A 24929-nucleotide genomic window follows, 5' to 3' on the forward strand; every position below is an offset into this window, starting at 1 on the left:
ATTCTCAGTCAGCGGCAGACTGTCAATCCTTTTGGTGAGGTTTTGTAACTGAGCATAATACCAGTCTTTTTCCTTTTCTTCCTTCTCAAGTTCTGCCATCAACAAAGACCTAACAAAAGCAAAGACAATGTAACTTGCTTTGGATTTTTGACTCCTTAATTTGTTATAGATCAAAGATTTTATGCATCATCTGAAAGCTGAATGATTAATATTTCCATTGATGTATGGTTTGTGAGGAGCACAATATTTGAAAATCTGGAATCTGAGGGTGTAAAAAAAAAAAAACTAAATATTGAGAAAATCTTTAAAGTTGTCCAAATGAATTCTTAGCTATGCATATTACTAATAAAAAATGAAGTTTCAATATATTCACAGTAGGAAATGTACAAAATATCTTCATGGAACATGATCTTTACTTAATATCCTAATGATTTTTGGCATAAAATTAAAATTTATAATTTTGACCCATACAATGTATTTTTGGCTATTGGTACAAATATACCCCGGGACTTAAGACTGCTTTTGTGCTGCAGGGTCACAAATACAAAAAAAAAAAATATTATTTTGCTCATCAAGGGTGCATTTATTTGATTTTATATATATATATATATATATATATATATATATATATATATATATATATATATATATATATATATATATATATATATATAGACTTGTTATATTTATCTTTAAATAAAAAAAATTAAATAAAAATTTTAATTGTGGCAGTTTTTTTTTCTCTGTGGTATCGAAAATGGTATCGAATAATGATATTTTTCAAGGTATCAAACCAAATAATAATAATACGAATTCTACTAATAAGAACACTAATGGATTCATGAATATTAATCTGGTTGTCTGGGTTCGGTCAAACTGATTTGCTCAGTACGTGAGCCCCAGCCAATGAGATTCCGTTTGAGATTAGTTCCGCCCACTACTAAGGAACTCCGTTATTTTTACAGGAAAACAAGGGAAATACAACAAACAGGAAAATACAACAAAGAATATCGTTTAGCGCGTACATGTAGCGCGTCAATTCTGCATGTATGTAAGACTTGTGCTCCTTCACACTAGAGTTCACGGTATATCAAACACAGGTGCACTGCTCATCCATTGAGAACTGCTTTGTTCTTTATCAACCAAAGCTGATCACGGGGGGGCCGCACTCCCCATCTTTCTATTCACTTTTGCTGTTTAACCAGCGCGAATGAGACGAGACATGCACTCCGGTCACGTGTGGTGTTTATCAACGCGCCTTTGGAGAGAAGTGTACGTGACAGCTCGGCTAGTATCGGTGTATCAATGCTTAGAGAAAGTAGTATTGGTACCGTTCAGATATTTTAGTATCAATATTTATCGAAATATCGATATTTTTGACAACACTACCATTTAGAATAACTATTTTCTATGTGAATATCTGTTAAAGTGTAATTTATTTCTGTGATACGCAGCTGAATTTTCAGCATCATTACTCCAGTCTTGAGGGTCACATGAAATATTTTTGTATACTGATTCGCTGCTCAATAAAAGCATTTCTGATTATTATCAATGTTGAAAATGTAATCTTATTTTTCAGAGTTTCATTTTTCAGAGTTCAAAAGAACTTAATCTCTTTACTATCACTTTTGATCAATTTAATGCGTCTTTGCTCAATAAAAGTATTAATTTCTTTCAAAAGCCCAAACGGTAGAACAGCAGTGCATATATCAGAATATTTCAAAATGAACTTGGAAATTAACACTTTTGTAACAAGGTTGTAAGCAAAGGAATATACCATCCGACACAAACCCTCTATGAGATTTAGAAGAAACGTTTAGTTAACCTGCTAAGAAGGATCTAATCAGCCATATAACCTTCCCACATGTGATGCTCAGAATGATCCCTTGTCGCTCACCGTTCCTTCTCCAGCTCCTCCAGGTACCCAGCGCTGTCTCGACCCCCGCCGGTCACCCCTCTCCTGGGGAAGGAGCTCATGGGACTTGGGCTGGGGCTGCTGTCGGCCGAGTGGGTCGAACCGGACCCCTGCAGAGACGCCTTGGACCTCATCTTCACACCAGAGAAACTGCTGGGGTCATGACTCATTTCTACAGGACAGAAGAGAAGATGAGGACGACTTCAGGTACCATTGTACAGCCACACATAAGTTAAACTGCGATGCAAAATTGAGTACAAAATTGAGTGCATTGTTGTATAAGGCACATTAAATGATTACATATAAAAATAAATGAAAAATGCATGTGAACTGAGTATAAGAAGCATTTATTATAAACGCCAAGCATACACTCATGTATTTTAAAGCAAAACAGAAATTACTGGCATGCAGTAAACAAACTTAATTGAAAATTAATTACTTGCACATTATTACAAAATTATTTGCACATTTTGATAAAAAGCTTGATTTATATTCTGGAAAATGCATTACATTAAAGAGCTTTTATATTATTTTCAGCTTACTGAGCTGCCTTGCTGTCTTCTGACTACACAAACTCTCTAAAGCAGAATCTAACTGAAACATTACCTTGTTGCTAAGCTAGTGACAAGCATATGTCATGCATAAAAATACACAGCACACACAAATACTGAATGAAAATTGGACCACAGCAAGTTATGTTTTAAAAAATTACACTTTTCATAGGGCCCTAATCATGTAATTTGTTTTAAACTTTTATTAAATTGATTTGAAAATGTATAAGTTTCATGATTTTATAGACTTAGACTTACTTTATGATTCATACACTTTAACTATTAAACATGAGTGGAGTAAAATTTAAATGGAAAAAACAGAATCCAGAAGATTTAAATAACAGAATTTGGAAATAAATAAAATGGGATTTAGGAAAAAAATTAACCGATTTCATAGGGCCCTATTAGAGTGTGGTAATTTCAACATTTACTATTACTAGTATTTTTTTTTTGTAAATAAAGCACTATTTTAGCTTTTTCTTTTTTCAGTATCCATTTTAAAAACTATCGGTTAATTAAAAATCCAATATCGGTCGACCTCTAATTTGAACCTCATTCCTATCTTTATCCTTTATTGTATTTTTTATAAAGAGATTTGTTGATACATAATTTTCCTGATTTACATAACACATATATATATATATATATATATATATATATGTATATATATATATATATATATATATATATATATATATATATATATACATATATATATACATATATATATATACATATATATATATACATATATATATATACATATATATATACATATATATATATACATATATATACATATATATATATATATATATATATATATATATATATATAGAGAGAGAGAGAGAGAGAGAGAGAGAGAGAGAGAGAGAGAGAGAGAAATCCAAAATCCCTTTTAACTAATGTAAACAAAATTTAAAAATATATATAATTTATCTTCTGGAAATGTATGCAAATTAGTGCATAATTAAATTAGATAATACATAATTTGCATATTTATAAATTTTAAGAAAACCTGTAATACCTGAAAAATGTGAATACAAAATGTACAAAAGAAAATTACAAAATGTGATATAAAAATATAGAATTAAATATATATTTATTTTTATTAATACAAATTAGAAAAAAAAATTATATATATATATATATATATATACAAGAAAAACAATATAACACAATATCATAACTAAAAAACATTTAATATATAGAATAAAATAACCATGTTATATGAAATAAAAAATATACATAATGTAAAATTAATAAATAAATAAATCTAAATATTTGATTTGGTAGTAATCGTGTCTAGATGTTTGACTCCGCAAACATCACCAATCTAATATTAATTGCATTTCAAATTATTATTTTTTTAAAGGTGTAGTCTACTAATATTATAAAAGTAATGTCCTTGGCTTAAATCCTAAAATAACTAATAGATTACAGATATAATAACATTTTCAGCAGCCAAAGCCATTGGCTTAATGTAGTTATTAGTTCAATGGAGAAACTATCGTGATTTCTATTAGTTGAAATGTTTTCTCTATTAACTTAAACACAATCTAGATGGACATCTCACTAAATTTATGTAACAAAGCAAGATTATATAATGCTAAAATATGCATTGCTCATATGAATCCTAAATAAATCAACTATCCTCACCTTTAAATCTTTCCAAAAAGTCAATCTGCCCTTGCGAATCTTTGGAGTCCTCTTCAATACTTCCTTGTAGGTGCTTCAAAACCTCCTGAAAGAGAAACAGACCTGGTTCTTTACTTATTCAAACACTGAAAATACACTATCTGTGTGTGTGGTAGAGTGTGAGAAGCCATTGTTAGATAATATAACATGATGCACAGAAGGAACCGAAAAAAAAAAAAAAAAAGCATGAGAGATTTCCATCTCCCACCACATGTAAGAAGACTTCTTCAGTCCGACCGAGCTGATAAAGAGAAGAAAACTTGCATCAAAGAGCTTTGAAGTGCTTTGAAGACACACGTGTCAGAGACGTAAACAGCTTTGAAGCTCTAAAGATGCACCTGCTGCTTCTTTAGTGCCATGTTTGTGCACGATCCGGCCGTGATAATGCCTCGATTTCTCAATAAAGGGGGTTTTTAGCACTCGCTGCTCTCCCAAACATCAGCGGCTCACAGCTTTAAACATCAGCAAACACAGCATTATGTTGTACAACAAATGCAGCTAAGTTTAGAGATTAAATGACTCTGAATATCTAGAATCTTACATAACAAAATTTTCGCGTTTTAAGGAGAAAACATGAAAACATGACGCTACGATGCTCTTGAACTAATCAATCGTTCACGTCATAGTGTTGACGTAAACACTTTAAAGAATCATTCACACAAAAATGAACATTTGCTGAACAATTTACTCACCCTCAGGCTATCCGAGATGTAGGTTATTTTTCTTTATTAGAACAGTAAAGATCATTTTTAGCTGAAAGCGTAGTTCTTGATGATTCATAAGATGCAAGTCAATGGCTACCGTCACTTTGAGAGTCAAAAAAGAGCATATCAGGCAACACAAAATTAATATTCGTGGCTCCTGACGATATATTGAGATCTTGTGATGCAAAATGATCAGAAACTGAATATTATTTACATTATATTACCTGTAATCCAGAAACTTAGATTAAGGGAAATCTGACTGTTTTCCGTGTTTCAATGAACTGCTTCACTTCACTAGTTTTTTTAGTTAATCACGCAATGTTAAATTATACGTGACATAAGAGCATAAAACCTTAAGAGTCAATTTTGAGATTTATGCATCATCTGGAAGCTTAAATAATCTTTCCATTGATGTAAGATTTATTAGAATCGAACAAAATTTGTCTGAGATACAACAATTTGAAAATCTGGAATCTTAAATATTGAGAAAATCATCTTTAAAGTTGTTCAAATTAATTCTTAGCAATGCATATTACTAAACAAAAATGAAGTCTTGATATATTTACGGTGGGAAATGTACAAAATATCTTCATGGAACATGATCTTTACTTAATATCCTAATGTTTTTTGGCATAAAAATCAATAATTTTGACACACACAGTGTATTTTTGGCTATTGCTACAAATATACCCCAGAGATTTCCGACTGCTTTTGTGCTCCAGGGTCCCATATTATTAATTCACCAAATAATGATGTGAAACATGGATGTTTAAAATGTCATATAAAGTAAATAAACTAGTCTTCATCAGTTCACCTGTTTACAAAAACAATGAAAAAACATTAAAACCAAAAAAAGTTACCTACATCTTGCATGGCGTCTAGACGAGTAAACAAACCGCAAATGTTCATTTTTGGGTGAATTATGCCTTTAATGTTACAGGCTTGATCAAATTGTATAGTCACATTGATGAACATCCACTAGAAATGACTGATCAACATGAATGCATCTTGGCACAATGATAGCAAAGTCCAGGAAAAAACACATTTGGAGAACTTACCGCTGAGGTTTTGCTCAATGTCCATTTACGGCTTCATAAATGTCCTAAAACCATATCAAGTACGAGACATATGCAGCGCTCATGTTTGGAAGCCAAAAAAGCCCAAACAATGTGACTGCCTTACAGGAAGCGGCTACCCCCCATCCCTTCCCGGAGACCCAAAGCTTGACGGAGAACACAGATGCTTCCCCATTCGGCTCAACGGACCACCGTTCCCAACCGGCCCACAGAGAAGGCTGGAGGTGTCCAGAAGGGAGAGGTCACGCATGAGCTTGATATTTATCTTCCCTAATCCAGTAGAAATGAACAGCACAGGGTTACTCTGTGTCTCAGAAGTCATCGGGTGTTTTCTCCCAAAGGAGCGTGACGTCACACTTATATGTCTCAGGAAACAACATCCTCATTATATGGGAGGGATCACATGATTACAGACTCCTTTACTACACTGTGAGTCAGAGAGATAGTGAATCAAATGATGGCATGACAACATTTTTATTCTCTCTGCTCTTTCAACACAATGTGGAATTGAATCGCCTCTATTTTTGTTCTTAAGAAATGTGTCTGGTCTTATTATGCACAAAATAAACTAAATTAAAATAAAATAGTTTAAACATAATATAATAAAAAATGTAAATGCATACTTAAAATATAATTATATAAGCAAAAATAAAAATAAAGTAATAAAATAAACAATAGGTTATATAAAAATGTAACTCATGAAATTAAAAGTATATTGAAAGTATAAAAAGAAATACATTTTAAAATAAAAATGTTAAAAAAATTATAAAAAAGCAACATTAAAATGAATCAAAATGCATATATAATAAAAAGTACAATAAAAATCAAATAAACATTAATATTAAATATAATTATACTAATTTAAAAAATATAAATATATATTATCAAATGCATAATATACATTTACAAAAAATATATAAAAACAAAAAATATAAAATTACAAATGAATCAATATAATAACATTATACGACATAACAAAAAATTAAATTATATCATGTAAAAAATATATAAAAATAAACAAAAAAATGATAAATATATAATATACTTTGATAAGATATGAATTTAAAAATAAATTGGATTAAAATTATAATAAAACTTAAAGAATAGCCACAGCACTAGACATCTGAGTTAGCAAACATATCAATATTATAAAATATATTATGCAAGTTAACTGCATTGGGAATTATGATCCATGTTTTAAAAGGTCTAGTCTTCTAATATAACAAGAGTGATTTGCTGACATCCTAAAATAACCTTTATGAGAGTAGATTTCAGCTGTAATAACATTTTCAACAGCCAAATCCACATCTGGATGGTCTTCAGTATCCTAATGCGTCTCTGAGGCTATAATGGAGTCCCGGTTTTGCTCTTCCCAGAGTCAGTGTCCGAAGGAATCGGGTTACCATGATGCAGATGCCCTTGGTACAATATTAGAGCCATCCACCCCCTCATGTGTAGAGCTGCAAGCACACAACGCTTTCAAAAATGTCATCCTATCCTCCCAGTAATGGAAATCAATGCTCCTAGGTAGCCATCAGCAGGGAGCCCGAAATACCCACATATCTGAGCGTTTATCTGAACTGGAGAAAACATCACATGACACACATGGTATGCACTTAGGAAAAAACAAGCATGGCGACAGATGACAAACAAGATTTAAAACATGAAACTGGCCATCTTCTATAAAAAAAAATAAAAATAAAAATAAAAAACTGAGAAATAGTGATGCACTAAAATTATTTTTGTTCCTATAACACAAAACTAAAAAAGTAAACAAAACTAAAGTTTAATAATCAATTAAATAATGGAATTAACACTCAAAAACAAACTTTTTATATATATATAAACTGCGAAGGGTGTTTTTATTGAAATAAAAGCATTAAAACAAACATTTAAACAGCAGCCATAATAAAAAACTTGTTTATAAAACGGAGAATTCCGGCCCTTGATTCTGATTGGCTGAGCCACGTTCGAAACTGTTGTAAATTACAAAGTAACATACACCTTTGTTTACTTCTGTGTGTTGCTCGGCAACCACTTTGTTGGAACCACAACTGTTTCTGAGTTACATTGTTTGGTGGAAGAATACTGTTTTATTAATATCATTAAATTTTATTTGATCTGTTTTATTATGTTGAACTTTACTACGTAAGTTGAGGTTTTTTTATTCTTTTTTTATAGCTCTACATAGTTTCTATTAATTTTTATTTCAGTTTTAGTTATTGTAGTTCATCAAGTTGGCAACTGGCTTGAAGTTTAAGGTTTTTTATATTTAATTTTTTTTCAGTTAAAACTTATTTTAAGTTACATTTTTTTAAATATACTTTTAGGTTTATATAACTATAATAACACTGGCTGACATTTGGGTGCATCTCTTCTAAGAACCCACAAACACTTCATGAAGAAAACAAGATCTCCTTGTCTGGGCAAGGTGCAAACTACATCCAGTAAATCCAGCAGAGATGTTATACGAGACGATTACAGCATTCTGAGTCATTACTGTAGGAACTGAGAAGCTTTGTATGATGTGGGCATCGCAATTACGAGTCACTGAGCTCATCCGTAGAGAAATTGAACTTGGGAACCTCTAGCATCAACGTGACCAAATCAAGGAAAAACTGTGTCATAATTCAGAAGCATTCTGCAGAGAAATGAATCTGAAGCAGAACGACACACATCCTGTGACTCATGTGAACCCCCAGCACTAAAACATCAGCTGTAATTGGAAATGACAACCCACTCAAAACAAGCGATTAATCCTCTCTCTTCTTTGTAGGGATGGCCGTTTTCCGCAAATATCACATTCGAATATTTGAGCTCACAAAAAACGAATATTCGAATATTAAGTTACATAAGTTTAATGAGTCAGACGTTATTTTTCAGCAACATTTATTGTTTCCGACATTTTGAACAAGCTTACACACAATAAGCTTGAACATTACACATCGTGTTTTGTAGCTGAAAACCTTTAACAATGCGTGCAAACAAACAAAAGTACAGATTAAAAGCAAAAAAAAAAGTGAACAAAGAAAAAACGCGTAAAGCCTGCAGCAATTAGGCTATTGTAGAACATAGCCTACACTTAACTTTTAAACTTTTAAACTGTCAGCAAATCTTTTTTGCTTTTTTTCTATTGTTTTACATGTTCTTGTTAAGAAATACGGGCATGTAAACATGATTGGGGGAAAGTCGGCTCCTTAGTCTGTTAAGAATAAGGCCGGCAGCGGAGAAAACGCGCTCTGACGGCACAGACGTTGTCGGGACTCATAAATAACAGTGTGCTAAGCGAATATGTTTTGTGAAGCGCTTCGTGTTTTCGTTTCATCACTGAATGGGATCCTCATCTGGTGGAATACATGGCTCCAGCAAGAACTGTTCCCACTCGTCTCGGCTGGACTCTGTAATCATCGCTGAAGAACTGGCTCAGCCTTTTCCGACGAGTGGGCATTGCATCCTCTTGATCGTTGGTGACGCACCACTCGCATCAAGGAAAATTTTCTGATAAATGTTCAAAAAAGTTTTTTTTCTTACTTCTCTCATGTTTTCATCGAGAAACCTGAGATGTTTGTGCCGAGGGTCTAGGGCAGACGTGAGAAGAGGAGTTTTCACTGCATTCTCCAAGTTAGCGGTGTTTATTCGTTGCTTGAGAGATGCTGCAACAATGTTCTTGAATTCGGTCACTTTCTGTGATTCTCCACGGCATATTTGAAGTACTGTAGAAGATCGCAGTTCTTAGGGGCCGTTCACATATCGCGTCTTTTGTGCGCTCAAGTTCGTTATTTCCAATGTAGGCGCGCGGTCTGCACGCTCATAATGGAAGCGACACGCGACGCGCCCGTTTTTTCCAGGCGCGTCCGCACCACATCGAGTTAAAAACATCTCAACTTTTCAGAATGCCGCAAGCGCACTGCGGGTCATGTGACAAGAACGAAACATTCAGCTTCATCCTTTCCCGTAACAACGTTGAAAGCTCAGCCAAGATGAAGGAAAAGCTGATCATAGCTGTATATGGATTGCCATTTTGAAATAAATTTAGTAGCAGAGCTACTGAAAGCGATTTTTTTGTGCTGAAAATCCATTTATCCTTTGCAGAAATTTCTGCGTCTTCATGGAGAGAGCACATCATTGTTGCTTAGCAACGGCAGACGCCTCAGGAGCGCTTCTGCCCGAGCGTTTTGGAAAGAAGGAGAAAGCGGCGCGACCTAGCGTTTTTAGGCACGATATGTGAACGGCCCCTTATTCATTCATTAATAATTTTTTGCTTGAATACATCTTCAAATATGCCGTGGAGAATCACAGAAAGTGACCAAATTAGGTTTTATTGTGAACTTTTTTTTTTTTGTGAAATTCGAATATCATTTTCATTTATCGAATAATTAGAGCAGAACGAATATTTGAATGTTCGACTATCCGTGCACACCCCTACTTCTTTGTAGCCGATGTGAAAAATGTTTAGAATGGGGCTGCAAGATTTAGATGGGGAAAAATGTGCAATTTTTATGATGAAAACTGTGACTGCAATTAAAAATTTTATTAGCAGGTTTATTAGTAGTGCTGCACAATAAATAAAAATTTCTACAAAAATAAAATATATTAAAATTGCGATATTTCACTGTAACTAAAATAAAAAAAAGAGTTTAAATGTTTTTTTAAAGTATTTAAATTACATCTCAACAATTATAATATTAGTATTTTTATTACAAAATTATGATATTGAAATTTTATTAAACATTCCAGGCTTAGTTGTAGCACTGCACAATAATATTTATTAGCTACTATGAGTATTTATTTATAGTACTGTTAGTAATTATAAGTACTAAATAAAATAGAATATTAATTAGTAGTAAATAAAAAATATACTAAAAATAAAATTATTATTGTAATATTTCACTGTTTAATAAAAACAAGTATTAAATAATATATATATATATATTTATTACAATACTAAACTAAATTCCTTACATTTTCAAATGTTTAACCATCAAACTTATCTAGTTTGACAGTCTGCATTGATCCTAATTGGACAGGTAAAAGTTAACAAAATTAAATTAAAAATGCAAAAATTTTACTGTGATTAAACGTCTCCTAACCAGGCATGACAAGTTAAGAAACTATAAGTCACTTAAAAAACCCAAATGGACTCTTGCATTGCTCTCAAGTTTTAATAAATAAAAAATTTTGATTTGTGAGCGCATAGAGGGGAATCCCAGAAACGCTGTTTATTTTCTGCCTGCAGTTGTTTGTTTCAGCCGCCGGAAGGGAAGGGAAGTGACAGCAGGATGGAGCAGCGCTGCATTCATCCAACAAACAAAGACAGGAAGGGAGACTATTTAAATTAAGCTGTGAGCAAAACGGATGGGGCCTTTAAACACTTCCATGAGAAATAGGAAGTGATTATGATGCTGGAAAAACTGGAGCTAGTAGATCTCGTGAATAAAAAACGAAATTTACAATCTTGTTTTGACCTCACTGATTGGAGTGTTTTTGAAGCTGCTGCCACCGATCTGGACGAACTCACAGAGACCGTAACATCATATATCAGTTTCTGTGAGGATATGTGTATTCCTACCAAGACTCAACTAAATTACAACAATGACAAACCGTGGTTCACTGCAAAACTCAGACAGCTCCGTCAGGCCAAAGAAGATGCTTACAGGAAGGGGAACAATGTCTTGTATAAACAGGCTAAATACACACTGGAAAAGGAGATCAGAGTGGCAAAGAAGAATTATTCTGAAAAAATAAGGACTCAGTTCACTTCGAACGACTCCGCATCAGTGTGGAAAAGTCTAAAGAAGATCACCAATTACAAGACACCACCCCCCAGCACTGTGGAAAATCAACGACTGGCAGACGATCTGAACGAGTTTTACTGCAGGTTTGAAAGAACACCAATCACCTGCCCTGAACACCTCTCCACACAACCGTTCACACTAGGTTTGTTGCGATAGTCGGTGTTACCGGTGATACACGGTGTTTAACCCACCTACCGGTCACAGCACTTGACCACCGGCACCGTCCCCATCTTGTTGAAGTTTTAGCCTATAGCGATAAAGCACTTAATTCAGTTAGTGACTACGTGCCTTCGTAATTTAGCGTAAGCGGAACGAGCGCCGCAGTAAAGCAGCAGGTGTCCGATTTCATTTATCATTTGAGGAGAGTGAGGCGAGCTAACTGGCAAAAGATGGCAGAAGATCTGGTTTCAAAGCGAACTGTTGCAATTTAAAATGAAGGTTTTTCGTTTATTGTTTCTCATTTAGCCTATTTATAATTTTTTTTGTACGGTGTATGCAGTTAATAGGCCTACCTCTTTTTTTTAACAGCTTAACGTGAGTTTAATTTTTATATTAGATTTTTTTTTGCACTTAAGTGTCCAGTGATTATTCGGGTAGGCTACTTTATTTAACGAAGTTTTTGATGTTCGTTCGCACTTTATTTAACGAATATTTATAATTATTTAACGAGTCTTGTTTGATACTTGCACGATGTGTGCAGTGGTTCGTTTTGTTAATAATTGCACTCTAAAGGTGTTTCATAAGTGCTTTCGTTTAGTTTTTGCATGGTGTGTTAATTTATTATTCATTTTGCAATAAAGATGTGTGTAATACAAGCGAGTGTCTTATTGTTTTGTGTATTTTTATTAAGAATAAAATAAATTAACCCATGATTAATTCAAACAAATGCTACTGAATTGCCGCTAATTAAAGTGAAAGTAAATTGAGACGTGTGCACGTCTGCACGACCGCATTTTCGGCCTCCCGAAATCCCCGACACGCAACCCCGGTGACACCGGGATTACCGTTTTTTTTACACATCGATTAACCGGTGGAAAAAATCCGTCACCGCAACATCCCTAGTTCACACCAATAACAACTCCTGCAACCCACCCTGAACACCTCTCCAATCAAGCGCTCTCACCATTCACACCTCCTGCATCCCCCCTCTCCCCCACACCTGCAATACAGATCAGCGAGGATGTGGTGCGCCAGGTCTTCAGGAAGCAGAAAAGGAAAAAAGCACCAGGCCCAGATTGTGTTACACCAGCCTGTCTGAAATCCTGTGCTGACCAGCTGGCCCCCATCTTCACAAAGATCTTCAACAGATCGCTGGAGCTGTGCGAAGTCCCTTCATGCTTCAAACGCTCCACCATCATCCCCATCCCAAAGAAATCCAAAATTACAGGACTAAATGACTACAGGCCTGTGGCTCTAACGTCTGTAGTCATGAAGTCATTTGAAAAACTGGTGCTGGCCCACCTGAAGGACATCACTGGACCCTTGCTAGATCCTCTTCAGTTTGCCTACAGAGCAAACAGGTCTGTGGACGATGCAGTAAACATTGGACTGCATTATGTTCTGCAACACCTAGACAGACCGGGACCTATGTGAGGATCCTGTTTGTGGACTTCAGCTCTGCCTTCAACACGATCATCCCAAACCTCCTCCTGCCCAAACTAACTCAGCTCTCCGTGCCCACCTCCGTCTGTCAGTGGATCAACAGCTTCCTGACAGACAGGCAGCAGCTAGTGAGGCTGGGGAAATACACATCCAGCACCCGTACAATCAGCACCGGAGCTCCCCAGGGCTGTGTTCTCTCCCCACTGCTCTTCTCCCTGTACACTAATGACTGCACATCTAAGGACCCCTCTGTCAAGCTCCTGAAGTTTCCAGATGACACCACACTCATCGGCCTCATTCAGGACGGTGACGAGTCTGCTTACAGACAGGAGGTTAAAGAGCTGGCTGTCTGGTGCACTCTCAACAACCTGGAGCTTAACACGCTCAAAACAGTGGAGATGACTGTGGACTTCAGGAGAAACCCCCCTGCACTCCCCCCACTCACCATCATGAACAGCACTGTGACTGCAGTGGAGTCATTCAGGTTCCTGGGCACCACTATCTCTCAGGACCTGAAGTGGGACATTCACATTGACTCCATTGTGAAAAAGGCCCAGCAGAGGTTGTACTTCCTTCGCCAGCTGAGGAAGTTTAACCTGCCACAGGATCTGCTGAAACAGTTCTACTCCACCATCATCGAATCCATCTTCTGCACTTCAGTAACTGTCTGGTTCAGCTCAGCTTCTAAATCCGACCTCAGAAGACTACAGAGGGTAGTCCGGACTGCTGAGCGAATCATAGGTTCAACTCTCACATCTATTCAAGAACTGTACTTATCCAGAGTGAGCAAAAGGGCTGTTAAAATCACTCTGGACTCCTCACATCCAGCACACTCCCTCTTTGAACTGTTGCCATCTGGTCGACGCTACAGAGCACTGAGCACCAGAACGACCAGACACAGGAACAGTTTCTTCCCTCAGGCAATCCATCTTATGAACAGCTGATACACACTGAACACACTACACTTTATATTTATATACACATACACTTAATTTATCTAACACGCATACTTAGTATACACTTAAATTTTGCACATAATATACATGTACATACATAACTGCATTTTTGTAATATACCTGCCTACAATTGTCAATTTGTATATTGTCATTCCTTGTCTACTTCTTTGTATTTTTTGTATTTTTATATTCTTTTATTATGTGTTTTATGTTCTGTTGCTCTCATTCTGTTGTACTGCGGAGCTTCTGTCACGAAAACAAATTCCTCGTATGTGTAAACATACCTGGCAATAAAAGCTCATTCTGATTCTGATTCTGAAATGGTTTCTCGTTTAGGGATCCCGCAGGGTGTTTCTGATGAATGAGAAAACCACTGCAATATTGATCATATGCATCTGTTTACATAAGAGATTGCTAGTTTTTCCGTCCACATCTGTTTTTTGTTCGAGAGGTTTTGTACTCGTTCAGAAGATGCGTTATAGCGCCCCCCAGTGTATAACAGTGAAAACACGAAAAGCTGTCAAAACTTGTCTTTGGCGGGGAAGTATTTTTTTGTAAATTAAGAAATAACTCGCCCATGGCGGAGAAAGAGTTAATGGTTCTGCATGCCTGAGCATTAGCTGTTTTCCACTTCCATCCTTCGTAGACAATTATATATTACTTATAACATTATACAGTTTAAATTTGTATGCTGTCTATTGTTGATGATCGCATTATTTATCATATGCATCTGTTTACATAAGAGATTGCTTGTTTTCCCGTCCCGTTCACGTGTGTTTTTGTTTCGGGAGGTTTTGTACTCGTTCAGAAGATGCGTCTGGTTGACTATGTCTTGTATACATTTTTCTGAAAATTCCTTTCATTTGCACATAAACTGATCCCCCTTTTTAAGCTACTACTAAATATTGTAGAAACGTAATTTTCTGTAAACTTGCTTTGCAATGATTTGTATCGTAAAAAGCGCTATATAAATAAACTTGAATTGAAAGCATAATAGAGCCCCCCAGTGTATAACAGTGAAAACACAAAAAGCCGTAAAAACTTGTCAATGGCAGGGAAAGAGTTGATATATTAATATATTATAAACATTACAACGGTTATATATATTAGTGCTGTATATCTATATATTGCGAGTTAATGCATGCAATTAATATTTTTCGGTTTAACAAAAAAAAATATTTTAAGCAAGGGGCGGAGCTTGAGTTGGCCACAACTGCTGCTTCTGTCTTTTAATTTTTTGACAAGAATTGTGTTTATTTAGACGCAAAACATCTTAAGGTCCACATCAAAAAGGAGACTTTTCACTCTGAAGGGAGTCAGAAAAGGTGAAGAGTTACGAGAAACTAAGATGCGCATCAGATCCGCGTCACGTTCAGCAGCAGCAGCTCTTAAAGCAGCTGAAATAACCTCATAACAGCTGCTGTGATGCTGCTCATCACATAATAAAAGAAAAAAAGGGACAAAATCACTTCTGTAGCTTTTACAATCTTTATTACATTTAGAATTTAGTGTTTGATAACTTTATTCCATTTCTGTATATTTCCTACTTGCTGAAGGGCACAGGTCGCTAATAATGGCATTTATTATAATGGGTTTGTGTGATGATTGTTTTAAGTTTGAGTTGTTATAAATGTTCGAATTAATCATCAGGGCAATCTGTATGTGCCCAGTAACAGATCATCTTTGATGAAAAAGTTTACATTAGGGCTGCACAATGTGTCGTTTAAGTCACGATGTGCGATGTACTATAGGCTGTCGTAGTTGATCCAGCTGCTCCCCTGCCCTTGACGAATTTGATTCGCGGATTAATTGCACAGCAATTAAAATTTTTTAAGTCCTGTCAGTTTAACAGGGCAGAGAGAGAGAGAGTTTTAAATGTTAAATGTTTAAATCATTTAAAATGAGAATGTAAGTGTGCTCACCCCATTTTTGTTTGTAAGAAAAAAATTAGATTAAATTTTATCGCAATATATATCGCAGAAAAATAAAATATCGCAATGTCATTTTTTCCCAATATCGTGCAGCCCTAGTTTACATCCAAAAGCTATTACACAAGCCAAACATCAACAGGGATATCACTTCCTGAGACCCGACACAGACAAATAAGATTTCGCTCTTTCTGAGAATCAAATGAGTGTCTAGAGAATGTCTGTGGCATGAGGCCTTCTGAAGAGCAAGTTCCTTTGGATATTAAATGAATGCATGCAAAAGGCAACATTACATTTACATTTACTCATTTAGCAGACGCTTTTATCCAAATCAACTTACATTTGAGCACAATGGAATCAATGTAAATCAACAAAAGGGCAATATTATGTCAAAAGGGGTCATATTAACTTATACAGGGTTGAAACAACTTGAGGGTGAGTAAATGATGACAGGAGTTTAATTTTAGGGTGAACTGTCCCTTTAAGGAAAAATCTGTTTCCGCTTCAATGATTCCTCTTTAGCAACACCAAACTCTCATCTCCGTTAAAGAGACGATCACACGTGTTAAACAGCACAATTCAGCCCAAAACACCTCCACATATCTTTCTCCTGAACTTGTCTGAACCTCGTCTTGAATCCGGGCTGACAAGTCTCACTCTAAAACCTTACATTATCCAACTTTTAATGTCTCGGCACGTTCATTTTGGACCTGAAGATCTTTCAAAAACCCTCTCTTGGTCTTTTTTGTCTTCCCTCACCCGAGACTGCCAGGTCACATCTAATTTCTCAATGCACACCTAGCAGGCTGTCTCTTCCACTTCAAAAGCTGGACTCAAAGAATAGCCTGCGAGTCCTGCCTTTGGTGTCCAGAGCTGAGAGAAGGAAGAGTGCTTGGTGGGAAATCACTGCCATTTTTAGCCTTTAAAGTCCACGGCATTAAAAGAACCGTACAGCGTTTGGATGACAAAACAAGGTGCTGAGTAGTTTAAATACAAACCCTTTGAGGATGAACAGAACCTGACTGGAGGTAGGAGGAAAAAATATGGTAGTCTAGTTGTATAGTCAGTCTTGTTCTACTAGCACTCTTTTTTTAAAACGCTGAAGTGAACAATGTATTGTAATATGCACCTTACTATGTGAATTTAATAAATGCAACGTGCCAAACATCTTTCCATCATTCCTGTTGTTAAAAGAGAAACGAGAAAAATAAAAGAGAAAAAAAAGCAGTTATTATTATTATATCATTATAGTTACATAAACATTATTATATAAACTAATTGTTATTTTTATGTAAAACTTCAGTTCAATAGTGTTATTCTGATTTTTCATAGGGTTTCTTTTGTGTGTATAAATTGTCTTTATTATTATTATTATTAAAAATAATAGCAATTGTGTTTTCCCCAATTTATTCTGCATGGTATAGCAAGTATTCTGAAAGTCAATATAATTTTTTCCCTAAATCATAATGAAAGATTATGAAAATTATTTTATTCCCAAGAATAATGCGTGTGTGTGTGTATATATCTCTTTAGGTATAGGTATATTTGTAGCATTTTATCACTTCCGGTTCCCTCATCTGTAAGTCATTGGGGCTTTTAAAGTTTTTAGACATAAGCTCAAGATATTTTCATGTGTTATCCTACAAAATAAAATACATCCAATGATTCCACGTGCATTTTTAAAGCTTTTATATCCCTCACTGCAGCGCTTTATGAGTCAAGAAACACGTGTTGAGTCGGTAAATAGAGTTGGTATTTGATTTCATGTTGTCCAGAACACAATTAGGCGGCTGCATGATACAAACAGACACTGCACCTTCATATTCGACGCCTCAGTCTCCAGTTTGTTGAGGTGGTTGGAGTTGTCCTCGAGCTCTTGTCTCAGGTTGGAGTTCTCCATCTTCAGTGCCTCCACTTGCTTCAGCAGCTGATCATATGATGCTGCAGCCATCTTGGACTATCTCTTGACCTACAACGACCAAGAAAACAGGAAAGATCACATGTGGTTCAGAGTGATGCTCGGGTAATAATACATAGAGCAAGACGGACAACAGATGCATACAAGACAATTCTGATATTTAAGACCTTACAGGTTTGGAACTAAAGAGGGTGAGTAAATGAAGAGTGCATTAAGTTCTGGATAAAGTTTATAAATAGATTGATTTTTGACCAGTATATTAGAATATATTCAAGTTCAGAGACAAAATAACTGATCAAAGAAAGTTTTTAGCAATTAAGCAAGCTCATTTGTTTATATAGCACACTTCATACACAATGGTAATTCAAAGTGCTTTAAATAAAAGTGATTTAAAATCAACAAATTACATGCATAAATATATATATAGATTTAAGAAAAGTATATAAAAAATAATATATTTTTTTAAATAAAACAAAAATAAAATTTAAGCAAAGAACGTTTAAAGCTTACAACATTTTAGCTAACAAAAATATCTGCAGAATTAGCGGGGACATTGTGATATCACTGTACAATTATCTGCCTTTTCTTTGTTTAATATACAGGTCCTTCTCAAAAAATGAGCATATTGTGATAAAGTTCATTATTTTCCATAATGTAATGATATTTTAGATTCATTGCACACAAACTGAAATATTTCAGGTCTTTTATTGTTTTAATACTGATGATTTTGGCATAAAGCTCATAAAAACTCAAAATGCCTATCTCAAATAATTAGCATATTTCATCCGACCAATAAAAGAAAAGTGTTTTTAATACAAAAAAAGTCAACCTTCAAATAATTCTGTTCAGTTATGCACTGAATACTTGGTGGGGAATCCTTTTGCAGGAATGACTGCTTCAATGCGGCGTGGCATGGAGGCAATCAGCCTGTGGCACTGCTGAGGTGTTATGGAGGCCCAGGATGCTTCGATAGCGGCCTTAAGTTCATCCAGAGTGTTGGGTCTTGTGTCTCTCAACTTTCTCTTCACAATATCCCACAGATTCTCTATGGGGTTCAGGTCAGGAGAGTTGGCAGGCCAATTGTGCACAGTAATACCATGGTCAGTAAACCATTTACCAGTGGTTTTGGCACTGTGAGCAGGTGCCAGGTCGTGCTGAAAAATGAAATCTTCATCTCCATAAAGCTTTTCAGCAGATGGAAGCATGAAGTGCTCCAAAATCTCCTGATAGCTAGCTGCATTGACCCTGCCCTTGATAAAACACAGTGGACCAACACCAGCAGCTGACATGGCACCCCAGACCATCACTGACTGTGGGTACTTGACACTGGACTTCAGGTATTTCTTTCTCCCCAGTCTTCCTCCAGACTCTGGCACCTTGATTTCCGAATGACATGCAAAATTTGTCCAAAAGTCCAGTGCTGCTTCTCTGTAGCCTAGGTCAGGCGCTCCTGCCGCTGTTTCTGATTCAAAAGTGGCTTGACCTGGGGAATGCGGCACCGTTAGCCCATTTCCTGCACACGCCTGTGCACGGTGGCTCTGGATGTTTCTACTCCAGACTCAGTCCACTGCTTCCGCAGGTCCCCCAAGGTCTGGAATCGGTCCTTCTCCACAATCTTCTTCAGGGTCCGGTCACCTCTTCTCGTTGTGCAGCGTTTTTTGCCACACTTTTTCCTTCCCACAGACCTCCCACTGAGGTGCCTTGATACAGCACTCTGGGAACAGCCTGTTCGTTCAGAAATTTCTTTCTGTGTCTTACCCTCTTGCTTAAGGGTGTCAATGATGGCCTTCAGGTCAGCAGTCTTACCCATGATTGTGGTTTTGAGTAATGAACCAGGCTGGGAGTTTTTAAAAGCCTCAGGAATCTTTTGCAGGTGTTTAGAGTTAATTAGTTGATTCAGATGATTAGGTTAATAGCTCGTTTAGAGAACCTTTTCATGATATGCTAATTTTTTGAGATAGGAATTTTGGGTTTTCATGAACTGTATGCCAAAATCATCAGTATTAAAACAATAAAAGACCTGAAATATTTCAGTTGGTGTGCAATGAATCTAAAATATATGAAAGTTTAATTTTTATCATTACATTATGGAAAAAAATGAACTATCACAATATGCTAATTTTTTGAGAAGGACCTGTACTGTTATTCAGAGGATGATGAATAACAGTATATTAAATTTTATATTCATATTTTCAAATTTAATAAATAATAGCTATAAAATAGCATATGCATATATATATATATATACACACACACACATTTTTTTTTCTAAAAGATATATTTCATATCTATATATGGTTAGATAGATATTTCTCAACATTAAAATTATTGATGGTTTGTGAGGTTAAAAACTGCAATATTATAAATATAGTAGATTTCTTTCCTCCTACCAAAAAAGGCGTGGGGGGGGCGGGGGTTAGCATGCAAAATAAAACATGCAGTGAAAAGAATAAAGTGCTAAACATAATGCTTAATGCATGTATGAGGTGTTGGCCTGAAAGATTCCTCAAAGCCCATCAGTGTCGAGTCAATCGTGAGTGAGCATCATCCTCTGAACTGATGTTTGCCATATACTCAATGACCAGGTCACCACACTCACGAGGAATACAATAACACACACGTGTGTGAGTGTGGAAGGCAGAGCCGATGCCAGCATGAAGCTGCGGTCATCAAGTTCCTATTTTTATCTCCATCCTGAAGTGAAGGCCTGATCAACCATGTGGAAAAATCAGCACATCGCCACTAAATCACCACTGACATGCTAAAGATCAACGGCAAGCCCTGTTCAGAATGACTCTAGATTTCTGTAACTGTATATAAATGCATGCAATTGGGGAAAAAAACATTTTTGCACTTTCTGAAGAACCTGTTTCTGGTCCTGCAGGTGAAAATGCTGCACCTGATCACTTTAAAGCAGAATTAAAGCACACTTCTCCTCAAATACATGCATTATTCGAGGATTCATTCAAGAGCTTAAAGAGGAAGCACATTTTGAACTTGAATAATGAGCAATGCAACTATGTGCATTTGCCCTCAACAACGCAACAGTTTTTTTTTCCGAAATACTAAATTTTAACATTGCGATTCAAAATATTGCAACATTACAGATTTTCTAGCAAAAACACGTAATGGTAAAAATAACATATTGCATGCATAAGAACTTTAATACATATGAGCAATGCAACTATTTGCATTTGCCTTTTTTTAACCACAATATCAAATCATTATCTCTCAACATTAGGAATATCAACGGCCTGTGATGCAAAATATTGCAACATTATCAAAATATTGATTTTCTAGCAAAAAAGGGAAAAGGAATAACATTGCATGCAAAAGAAACATTACACTTTAATAATTACAAGCAATGCAACTGTGCATTTGCCTTCAAAACGGTTTGTGCTAAAATACCAAATTGCACAGGGCAAAAAACTGTCAAAGGGAAAAATGTGCATGCCGTGATTAATTCACAACATGTACAATGAACTCAATTCCTTCCATTCCACTTTCATCAGGTTCTGTTTAACCTGGTTTTACATTAACCAACATAAACAGCCTAGATTACAAGCAGACGGTCAATGTGTCAGGGCTAATTTGCAGCTGTTACCAATCAATGTGACTCTGGTACAGATTCTGCCACTGTTTCCAGGGCATCTACAGCCATTACAAAGAAGACTTTATAAAAAAAATATACTATCACTATCTGCCTGTTTATAACAGATTGGTCAGATTTCCAAAGGGAACTAAATGTAGCCGATACAGACAACAACGGAAAAAAATGCGGAGAAATTTGTTTGCATAATCCACATAAATGCATCAAGATCTTGCTATCATAAAGTAACCTGAATAATTAACCAACATGGATGCGTATGATTTAATTAGGGCTATTATGAGGGCAGAAAGAGTCCGATTGCCACATAAACCTGCTGACGCACATTTTGTGCATGAACACTTGCACTTTTAAAAGTTAAAAGAAAATGCAATTAAAAGGAGAAATTCATGTATGCAATGATGCATTTTATGCAGAGTGTATGCTTCGCGATTTTGTATTTTATAAATCCATTGTAATGAAGAGTACAAACCTCTCTCTGGCATGTAGACAGAGTAAAATGGTCGACATCTATTCAGCAAAAAGGCTCTAGGTATGAGACAGAATCAAAAGGAAACAGGGAGGAGTAAAAAGGAGAAAGACTCATTAATATTTCAACACTTTCTTAAAAAATGAGAATGCACCTTCACACGTCTGCACTGTTCCACAGTCGTTTTCCAAATCTTGTGTGCATTTATTCATTAGAGGTTGTGCATGCATCGCTTCTGACGTGTTAAAGCAGTCACCTCTTCACCAGCAATGCAAGATACGAAATTCCCTGCATTCAAAGATGCCCTTCCCTCCGTGCACAAAGACACGGTGTGCAATGACATCCCAGTCTAACATGCACCATCTAACCTACCCACAATCCTGTTTTGCACCAACATATCCAGTCTGCTTTGTTCGCGCATCACCAGCTAAATCAGAAAATAAGGCTTTTGTTGCAACAGCCCCTTTCATCTTGTCAGGAGCATTTACTGCTTACATTTAGTATGGAGTCTTGTCCATCGCTATAAATAATCAGCCTTCTCGCGCATTTGTCCTCTCACAGCACAAAAGAGGCTTTTTAAGCATCCTGGTGATCAAGCATGAATCCCAATCGATGCACATCCCCCCACAGACTCCCATCAAAACAAAAGGCTTATCAGCACCGCCTTGCTGTACCACAAACACACTATTATTTCCTCAGCTGAATAGCCAGAACAGTAGACGACGCATCAGCACGCTTGCATCGAGAGATCATGGCGTTAAACAGAGACTTACTCCATTCTGCTCCAGTGACAGCCTCCATCCCAGCAACACATCTACTGTGTCAGTTGCCGGAGAGCATCCAGCCAGCCCTGAGTCACATGGGCGAGGGCTCGGCCAATTAGAAGCAGCCAGCCCAGGCCGGTGTTGGTGCAGTGGTTGATGGTGGCTGGCCCACCATACAGCTGCTTCCCTTGACTGGCTTTAAAAGCTCTTACGGGGGGGCGGAATGGCGGAAGGTCACATGACATGATTTACAACAAAAATTATCAATATGACAGCCTAATCACGGATCATATAGAATGCCTAATGCATTAAAAGAAAAGCTATGATGGACACACAAATTGAGAGATGGAACTGAAATCGATACCAAAATTCGAAATTAGATGCAAACAAAAAAGTGACACTGCATAAACACACACTTTAATAATTATTCTGTGCAATGCAATTATTTACACATTATATGATATGAATAATTATATGCGATGTCAGACATTATTTATTAAGTAACTTTCATTTTAAATATTTTATTGAAAGCAAACAAATGGAAAACAATTTAACATTATGCAATTTAGATGCATGATGTAATTAATTTATTACATTTAATAGTGCAATAATTTAATAAAAAAAATGACAGTAATTCTTCAGATTTACATTTTGCATGCAAGATGCACAAGTACACTATTTCTACAATCTAACCAATCAAATAGAAAACTTGTACTAAACAATTTATGTACAAAAAACCCTAATTTAAAAGAAATGTCTCGCAGTGCATGCATAGACTGATGCATAATAATTATTGTGTTTAAGAATTATATGCAATGAATAATTTAAGTTTTTTATTATGAAATGGTTTTTAGAATGTAGTTTCATAATTTATAATTTTATAATAATTGTGAATTAACAGCTTGTAATTCATTTAATACCTTTATCCCAAGCTACGTCCAAATGGCGTTACACAACAACTTACATTCATACAATCCATCCAACCACATAAAAAAAATAAAATAAAAATAAAAACATTTTGTTCACATAAAAAGCCTAATTTAAAGGACATAATGTCTGACATTTCACGTTCGGTACGACTGATAAAATAATAATTTTAAAACCCTATCATTTAATTTATTTATTAAAGACTCTTTTAATCTAAAATTCATTTTTACGGTCTACAGAAGAAATACAACATGAGATATTTCCACAAATATACAAAACCAGCACAGTAATGGAACTTATGCATGAAACTCGAGTGGAACGAATGTGTGTAAGCCTTCCAATTACTCCATTTGGGACAAATGACAATCAATTTGATTCAATTTGATTCACATAGAAATTTGTTGAAGGAATAAATTGAATGGAAAACAATACATCAGTTTGGTCTCTAAATGTAAACGTCTTGTATTAGCAATGCAAATGCATTCTCTTCCTTAGTATTTTGTCTTGTTTTACAGCCTAAAGATTCTTTAATCAAGATGCATTAACTCAAGAAGCAAAATTACATCGAATAAGAAGTCTTGTTTAACAAGAAACTGCTCAAACCTAAGTTTATCATTTAAAACAAGAACAAATTTCTTCCAATGTGAAAAAAAAAAACACTTAATCTGACCCCATGGATAGACATTTGTTCTTGTTCTTTAGTTTTCAGAAAACTAGACTTCATATTTTTATTTTGCATCACAAGTAATTGCAAATTGGAAACACGATTTAATGCACTGATTTAAGGCTTAAAACCATGAAATACAAACGGAAAAAAATTATAAATAAAATATTGCTCACTGTTTTCAATGCAAAAAACAATAAGAGAATTAAAGCAAACAAATAAAGTAAAAAAAAAAAAACAGTTATAGCATGCATAACGGTTTTAACGCCCCTAACATTATAGTAATAAGTACTATTTCACTGCAAATAACAACAAATAATCATATAAATATAATTTAATTTAAAATATTTTACTT

The 24929-nt window shown here is 35.5% G+C and overlaps 1 protein-coding gene across 3 annotated transcripts in view; it reads right to left on the minus strand.

Moving 5' to 3' along the window:
- Nucleotides 1–24929, minus strand: part of LOC132132177 (adenomatous polyposis coli protein-like) — a 38680-nt gene that overhangs the window by 13204 nt on the left and 547 nt on the right. The window contains exons 1-6 of one of the 3 annotated variants that reach the window (XM_059544486.1): nt 22993–23042; nt 22223–22278; nt 18042–18194; nt 4126–4210; nt 1898–2087; nt 1–109 (exon numbers count right to left, since the gene is read on the minus strand). In XM_059544486.1, coding sequence (XP_059400469.1) covers nt 1–109; nt 1898–2087; nt 4126–4210; nt 18042–18176 — 519 coding nt within the window. In that variant the 5' untranslated portion in view covers nt 18177–18194; nt 22223–22278; nt 22993–23042. Of the gene's footprint in view, nt 110–1897; nt 2088–4125; nt 4211–18041; nt 18195–22222; nt 22279–22992; nt 23133–24929 lie in introns of those variants that run through there. The other 2 variants (XM_059544487.1, XM_059544485.1) reach the window with 2 other exon arrangements.

This window comes from Carassius carassius, chromosome 49 (assembly GCF_963082965.1).
Source record: "Carassius carassius chromosome 49, fCarCar2.1, whole genome shotgun sequence".
In the NCBI taxonomy this organism is placed as follows: Eukaryota; Metazoa; Chordata; class Actinopteri; order Cypriniformes; family Cyprinidae; genus Carassius; species Carassius carassius.